This window comes from Grus americana, chromosome 4, assembly GCF_028858705.1.
Source record: "Grus americana isolate bGruAme1 chromosome 4, bGruAme1.mat, whole genome shotgun sequence".
Lineage (NCBI taxonomy): Eukaryota > Metazoa > Chordata > Aves > Gruiformes > Gruidae > Grus > Grus americana.
In genome coordinates this window covers 30110377-30118882 of record NC_072855.1, presented here as the reverse complement: position 1 = coordinate 30118882, position 8506 = coordinate 30110377, and the positions used below count along the sequence as shown (strand labels likewise).

The window sequence follows — 8506 nt, the reverse complement described above, 5'->3', positions numbered from 1 at the left end:
TGAGAAGGACTTGGGGGTGTTGATTGATGAAAAGCTCAACATGAGCTGGCCATGCACGCTCGCAGCCCAGAAAGCCAACCATGTCCTGGGCTGCATCACCAGCAGCGTGACCAGCAGGTTGAGGGAGGGGATTCTGCCCCTCTACTCGGCTCTTGTGAGACCCCACCTGGAGTACTGCATCCAGCTCTGGGGTCCCCAGTACAAGAAAGACATGGAGCTGTTGGAGCGAGTCCAGAGGAGGGCCACGAAGCTGATCAGAAGGCTGGAGCACCTCTCCTACAAAGACAGGCTGAGAGAGTTGGGGTTGTTCAGCTTGGAGAAAAGGCGGCTCTGGGGAGATCTAATTGCAGCTTACCAGTACCTGAAGGGGCCTTCAGGAAAGATGGGGAGGGACTGTTTATGAGGGAGTGTAGTGACAGGACAAGGGGTAATGGGTTTAAGCTAAAAGAGGGTAGATTTAGATTAGATATTAGGGAGAAATTCTCTACTGTGAGATTGATGAGACAGTGGAACAGATTGCCCATAGAGGTTGTGGATGCCCCCTCCCTGGAAGCGTTCAAGGCCATATCGGATGGGGCTTTGGGCAACGTGGTCTAGTGGAGGGTGTCCCTGCCCACGGCAGGGGGGTTGGAATTAGATCATCTTTAAGGTCCTTTCCAACCCAAACCATTCTATGAGTATATGAATTTCATGGTGTTTGTCTGCTCTGCACCCCATGCAAACAACGGTGTGAGTGGTGCTTTCCATGGAGGGCTGAAAGGCTACCAGAGGTATGGCAGACCCAGACACCAACAACACTGAGGGACATGCAAGCATTTGGCACCAGCCCTCATCTGAACTGGCCAGCCCCGATTAGGGGCTGCTTCCCTCGCATCCCCCTGAACTAAGCCAAAGGGCCCAACAGGCAACCCCCTCAGCAGGCCCCGAAATCCCTTGGTTGTTTTCATGGATACCCAAAAAAGACTTAAAAAGAAGAGAAACAAAACACTCATCTCAAACGAACCAAAAAAAAACCCCGCAAAGCACCCCTAAGGGCCACCGCTTTGTGGACCCCTGAGGAGCAGAACGCTCACCCCTACCGCCCACCTGCCACCCGCGCGCCCCCCCTGCCTCCCGCTGAGGCAGACGCGCGTGCCCCGCCCCGCGCGGCGGGTGGGCGGGGCGGAGGCGGGCCCGCGGCCGGATGTTGTTGTTGTTGTTCCTGCCCCGCCTCTCGTCCCCTCCCCCCGCGGAGGGTGACGGGCGCTTCCTCGCCCGGAGCTGCCGTCGCCTCAAGCCGATACCGCTGCTGGTCCGCCGCGGCTTTGCCGCCGCCCGCCCCGGCACCGGGGCGTTCCCGCCCGTCCCCTCCTGCCGGCCTCTGCGGCCGGCCCCGGCGCGTCGCCGTGGTTCCTCTCTCTCTCAGCGGACGCCCGGGCCCGGCCATGGCGGACTTTGACGAGATCTACGAGGAGGAGGAGGACGAGGAGCGGGCGCTGGAGGAGCAGCTCCTCAAGTACTCCCCCGACCCGGTGGTGGTGCGCGGCTCCGGCCATGTCACCGTGTAAGGGCCGCGCCGGGGCCTGCGCGGCCGGGGCGGGCGGCGGAGGCCCGGGCGGCGGGACGGGGGCGGCTGTGTGCCGGGCCTGGGGGCGGCGGTGGCCGGGGGAAGCTCGGGGGCGCCGAGCCGGTGATTACAACTTGGGGCAAGTCGGGGAAGTGCACGGGGAGCACCGGACTGGTGCTGCTCCCCCCTATCCCCAGGCGTCCGTGGGACTGCGGGAGGGCTCTCGGCCCCGCCGGGCGGCTGGGTGCCGCCTGGGACTCGCAAGCGGGTGCAAACCTCTAACGAGGTGGTGAGGAAACAAGGCTGACTTGGGCTGTGACTGGCAGAGGAATGTAAAGTATTTGTCCTAAGCGATGAGCTGTCAGGAAGTAAGGTCTCCTTGGTTCCTGTGTATAACAGGTATGTGCCAGCACATGACCCGCTGGACTATTGCTTAGGGTTGTTTATGTATCTGATGCCCACCCCCATTTAACATGTGGTAGCTCTGAGGACTTTTAAGAAAGAAAAAGTGTCCGGGAGTCAGATAGGTACATGTAAAATCATGTTGAGTTGGGACTGATAGTTGTTTCACTGTGTTTAACACGGGAGTGACTGTGAGTTTTGTTTTGTGAATGTTTGATATCTCTGACGATCTAGCAGCTAGTGACCATGATTTACTGTAGTACTTTCTCAATAATGTAACAGATGAGGGTATCTTTCCTTCAGTGAGTTCTGTCAGGCTCATGCTACTGAAGTGTAGTGGTTGTCAGTTATGATGTACAGTTTCAAAGGCTGAAATATCAATCTGGAGACAAAATGTAGCAGTGCAAACTTTTTTTTTTTCTTTTAGTATTCACTGCTCAGCAGGATAAGGCTTGCAATAGAAGCATAAAAGTTGAAGGTATTGTGGTCTGTTGCTTTGAGTCCCATCAGATACTGACCTGTCCAGACATCCAGGGTTAAATTTAGTAGTTTTGTGGCACTTTGGTACATTACTGCATTAATATTTGGTTGACGTTAAGTAATAAAGCAGGGCAGTGCCATTTGCTGTCTGGTTAAAAACAGGAAGTCAGACATGATAAACGTTTGGAGAGTGGAAGGATGTGGATGGGCAGAAGGCTGAAGAGGCCCCATAAAGGAACAGAAGCATGTAGCCAAAGTGTTCAGCCTGTGACTCTGTGAACAAAAGTTATTACCATCCAAGGACTTCTCTGAAAATGAACTGGTAGCCTTAGCCTGTTTCATGGTAAGCAGATCAAAACCACAATTAGATAGTTTTCATATTGGCAAATGCAAAAGTATAAAGAACTGAAGTGGAGGCAAACACTTGTTTTTTCCTCCAATAGTAGAAGATAAGTTGTGTGAGACAAGATCAAGGCCCGTTAGTGGAATTGTGAGGAAGCTTGCATAGCGTGTCTGTGTCTGTGACTAGTAAGGGCGTTGTGGTTGAAGAAGGATGGTTGCCTCATTAATTGTTCATTAATGGTCATTAGCTCATTGTTACTTTAAGATCTTCCTTAAAATATTTATTCTTTAGGTTTTGGATAAGCAATGAAATGTGAATATGTACCTCCAAAATTAGGCAGTTAGTCTTCATCTACTTTCTTTATTGCACCAAGTTTGAACACTTCGCTAAATAGCATCAGCCACTTTTACCTTTGTACAGCTTATAACTTTTTTTGTCATTGATCGAGAAGCTTATTATTAAAAGTTAGATCACTGCCAGAACATTCACTTGGCGGATTTAAGGAATTGGTCAAGTCCTATGTACATAATTAATTAGTCTTGCCTGGTGCAAAAGCATGTATGCATTTTGAAGTTCTGACAAAAATTATGAGCAGTTAAGCAAATAGTGGATTGAGCTGTCCTTGGCTCTGCAGTTTAAAGAGTTGCTGACTGCTTCTGCTATGTGTGTATTTAAACAGAAGCTCTCTTTTCATAGTCTATTGTCATATCCTCTCTGATCTTACATAGGAATCATAATGTTGAGTTTGAAATGTGTCATTTCCATGACTACAGGTTAATGTTAGAAAGGCATTTACTATTACTTGATTTCATCCAACAGACAATGGAAGTGTGTGAGTCCTTTCTAAGATGAGTAGTTAAAAGCAATTAAAGGACAGCAGGTAAATATTATTCAAATAAAACTTATTTTATATAAAAGCCTTTCCAGGGTGTGGGGCTTTTCTTTAGCACTAAGAGTTACCTTCTTAAACTCACTTTTTGGAGCATGCTGCACACAATTCTAAAACTCATTTTTATTTTTATTCAGTTAAACTGTTTTCACACTAGCAGAGTTTGGTACTCACGAATAGTATTTTACTTGGTCTCTGATTACTTGAGGTGATCTCTTCTAATGGGAAGAGATTTGAAAGCTGAGGAAAATATAGAACTTTACTTACAACTGAATTGAAAATCCAAGGTATATCTTACTTCTAAAAATCATATTAGGGTGGAAAGAGAGGTACATGATGAGCTTGAAATCATGAAGAGAATATTTGTGATAGGTTGTCTGTATTTTTCAGTGACTGTTTTCCTGGGCTTTTCTGTTCCTTGAGCAGTTGAGACATGTGCCTTATATATACCAGACTGTATTAGCCACTAATACTGGATTTATTAGTCTTTTGCAGTACCTGAGTGATGGAGAGCTGTTGTTCTGTGCTAGTGAATTTCTTTCTGTGCTGTTTGTCATCTTAGTGCATCCTGTGTTGATGCAAGATAACTGTTTGGAGAGGAGGAAAAACCTCACAAAATGTATTTTCACTCAAGTCAGTTTTTTAATATTAAGTCTGCTTATGTGTTTTTGAACTTTACTCTGTATCAAGGACATATGAGTAAAAACAAGGCTATGTAAGAATTATGGATGGAGAGTCTTAAGATTTGTGGAATATATATTTATTTTGTAAGGGTTGTGAATGGGTGCTCTAGTTGAGAGCAATGAAAAAATGGTTTCCTGTCCCCATAAGAGAGGACAAAGAGGAAGAGGATAGTGTGTGTCACTTTTATGTTTTCAGAAGATCTGAGCTGCAGGCTGAGAAAAGGTTGCAGGTTGGCTGTGTTCTATCCTGTAAACTTCTATACTTTGAAGTTTCCACCTCTCACCATTTCTTCCTTCACTGTACACAACGGCAGGGACTCAGTTAAGCCTTTCAAGCAGACACATGTTCAAGAAATATTTTTGCAGGTTCTGAGAAGGTTAAAGGAAGTACTCATGCATGAGGTGAGCATGGATCTTTTGAAGACATGATGTAGAATGGGGAAGACATAGAGCAAGCAGAGAAGAGTACATGTCACTGAAGATGGAGTATTGCACAAAAGAACTCTAGTGCTATATGAGGACAGCTGTCTGAGGAAATGCATCTTTAAAATACTGATTTCCAGTGTTTGATTTTTAAGACACTTTTTGCTGCTTTTTCGTCAGAGCTGTTGTGTCTTTACAGTGAATATGTAGTAGTGTTCTGTGGAGTTCCTAATCTTTTAACTTCCAAATTGCAGTATGCAGTCAAGAGTGATAATACTGAGATCACATAATTACTTACCAAAGCTTTCAATGTATGGCCTTACCCTTTTTTACTACCTGCATATGGTGACAAATACGTAATATGGAAAGCCCAGAATGATGTCAGTAGCTGTTTGAGTTAGCTTTGATGTTTCAGTTTCACTACCCCACAATGTATTAAATGTTACTGCAAGCCTTGAGTACGCAGTCTCAGTCTCATTTGCTTATAACTTCACCAAAGTGTAACTGTATTGGTCAGAAGTTTCTGTGCCTCAGCATGTTTGTAAATTCAGATACCTCTAGAGCTTTGCCAGTAGGGTTGTTTTTGTCAGGCATGGCTTTTGCGATCTCCATGAATATGTGCTTGTGTTTGAAGCTGTCAGCATTTGAATACTTTTGGATCATGCATTCACAAAAAAAGCCTTGTTTCTGTCCTTCTGATTTCCCAGCCAACCTTTAGCATGAGACTGAGCAGGGCTTTCTCTGCAATTACATCTTTTTGTGACTTAACTGAGAGCAAGGAGACTTCCTTCTGCTTTTGCCTTTGCCTTACCTCATGCCTCAGAGTAAAGGACTTCCTTAATGTTCTGGGTAGAGGGACAGCTGAAATTCTGTCTCATCTCTTGGTCTGGGGATCAGCTTTGGTTTAGTTCTTGCAACAAGAGCTGCTTTGGACTGAATTATCCTTGTACTTGGCCACTCACTTGTCGCTCAAATTTATATTTAATTCCATCATTCATAGTAAATCTCTCCTGGATGCTGAAGCATCAAGTACATGAAGATTGTTCTTTGAAGAGATGTATCTTTTAGACATCTGTCTCTGGTGTTGATTAGATGAATTAATTACATAGTAAAGTGGTGTTACCTTTTAGTTTTGAGACTTCTGATGGCAGTTGTGTATCCTGAGCTTAGAGTCCTTCTCCAGGCTTGGCTGCTTATGAAATGTATATGGATCCAAGGGTTTTCAGGCTTTGGTTCCCACTTCAACCTACTGGCAATTTTAAGTAGCTTAACTGATAGGACATGACACTTCTTTCTGACGTTTACATATCTTTTGCCTCAGCACTTGGTTTCACTCAGGATTTTGGGGGGAAGGGTGGATGGTCCTCCTGCATGGAGTATTCAACAGGATTTTCAGTGGTAGAACTATATTTGCAATATGTATGGGTTTTCTTTGGTCTGTGTTGAACTGGTAAATTTGCCATATATTTCTCTGGTTAACAATTTTCGTTTGTTACTTCCCCAGTTTTGAGGGATTTGTAGGAGTTGCAGACCTACTATTCTAATTACAAATACTCAAATATGCTAGGTAACTTACGTGTAAGTAAGGTGTATGGGGAGACCTTGTTGCAGCCTTTCAATATGTAAAGGAGTCTTATAAGAAAGATGGTGAAAGACTTTTTCTAGGGCATGTAGTGACAGGACAAAGGGCAATGGTTTTAAACAGAAAGAGGGTAGATTTAGAGTGAATATAAGGAAGAAGTGTTATGATGAGGGTGGTGAGACACTGGAACAGATTGCCCAAGCAAAGTTGTGGATGCCCCATTATTGGAAGTGTGGTCTGGTTGGAAAGGGCACTGAGCAACCTGATTTAGTGGAAGATGTCCCTGCCCCTGACAGGGTGGTTGGACTAGATGATCTTTGAAGTCTCTTCCAACCCAGACCATTCTGTGATTCTACTGCCTGCAGCAATGGTAGGGAGATGACTTGTTTACTTTTCCTTAAGACCATGTGTAAAAGTCACCTGCAGTGTCAAATTCATAAACTGTCTAACCCAGCATGCTCTTGCAAACTGTGGCATCTGCATTGTTACTTATGGGTTGCATGCAAGTCTAGCTGTTCCTGGTGTCCATTCTGCTTGTACTCTCTGGCATCTGCAGTTGTGCGAGGTGATGTGTACTTCAACATCATCTTTCCTTTAGTGTCTGTTTGTGAGGGAACTTGTGTAATCTCTCTTCAAATCTGTTGGCACAGATGTGTCACTAATCTCAAGTGGAAACAAACCTTGCTACTTGCAGCTTAAAGAAGTAATTTTTTTTATTTGTTTTAAACCAATTTCCTACTAGTTTCAGTGAGTGCCCTCTATTGTGGGCTTTGGTGATTAGCAGTTAATCATTCATTCACCTTACGCACTGCCTTTCTGAATCTTTGCACTTTGATCATATACCCCCCCTCAGCTTTCTTTTCCAAAGTAGTGTCAGCCTTGTTAGCTTCCTAAGGCAGCTGCTTTATTCCCTTAATTATATTACTCTTCCATCTCTCTGCTTTCTCTTAACTTGACCAAGTCTTACATGAAATGTGGATGCCAGAACTGCACCCAGTACTGAATGTGTGAGTATATGAGGGTTTTACGGAGAATGAAAATGAGGTCTTCTCTGTTTGTTCTTATTCACCTTAATGTAATGTAGTGGTGCCCAGCATTTTATTCCCATTTGTGATGCCTGCTGCTTGCATTGAGCTGGTGTTAAGAGAATCATGAGTGGTGATAAAAGATCTCTCTCGTGAGTTGTAGCTGCCAAACTTTAGTTGAGTGTCGCATAAGCATAGTTTAACTTTCCCAAGATTCAGCACCTCTTACTTATCTACACAGAAGCTCATCTGCCACCTCTTGTTCACTGGTTTTCGTGAGGTCTTTCCACAGTGGCTCACCATTGGTACAGCACTTAACTACCTATTTGAGTACTTGGACAAGGTTCTCCATTGGCATCAGATCATTCAGTTCAGTAAGAAAAAATATACCAACCATGAGAAATGCTTAGCTGCTCAATAAACATACTGTCAAAGCAAATTATGTCTTTAAATTCTTCAGCTCTCAAGGCTCGGGTAAGCTTTTCTGCACACAACTGAGCTGTGTGTGATAGATCTTGCTGCCAGTATTCAAGTCTTGAGCAGTTTAATTTCTGATTGTGTTGTTTGTAGTATCTGATAGTAAGACTACTTTGGTTTATATTCAGAAGGTTATTAATGACAAATGAAACTACACTGCTGTTTACCAAATTAGTAGCCAGTCATACGGTTTTATTAATGACTTTGTTAGACTGTATAGTCCCTATTAGAAGTTATTGCCCAGACTGGATGCCATAAAATACTCAGATTTTCTTTGAGGTTCATACATTCCTGAACCCAACCAGCCAACTGTAAGATAGAAAACATTTTTTTATAAACAAGGTGAAACTCTTCTAATCTTTAGTTCTTCTGAAACCCAGAATTGTCAGTAACTCCAGCCTATCTCAAACTCCTTCATAGCTTTACATTTGCAATCTATATGTTTCTTTCAAATTAGTTAGCATTTAAATCATGTTTTGTTAGGTAGCATTTTGTGTTCTGAAACTTACTAGTGTACTTTTTTCTGAATAAACAAGCTGGTATTGATTATGCTTAGAACAGTTATTTAGCAGGGCCTGAATGGAATAGCACTGGATGAGCTTTTCTTCAGGGTAGATCTGTACTGGTGGAGGAGGCGAGTGGTGGTAATTCAAACT

General features: G+C 44.0%; 1 protein-coding gene across 1 annotated transcript in view; it reads left to right on the top strand.

The window, feature by feature from the left end:
• Positions 1 to 1218: 1218 nt before the first annotated feature.
• The window catches only part of CHIC2 (cysteine rich hydrophobic domain 2), a 31835-nt gene continuing 24547 nt past the window's right edge, over positions 1219 to 8506 (top strand). Inside the window, exon 1 of the mRNA XM_054823909.1 lies at positions 1219 to 1543. Within this exon, the coding sequence (XP_054679884.1) occupies positions 1425 to 1543 (119 nt within the window). The 5' untranslated portion in view covers positions 1219 to 1424. The remainder of the gene's footprint in view (positions 1544 to 8506) is intronic.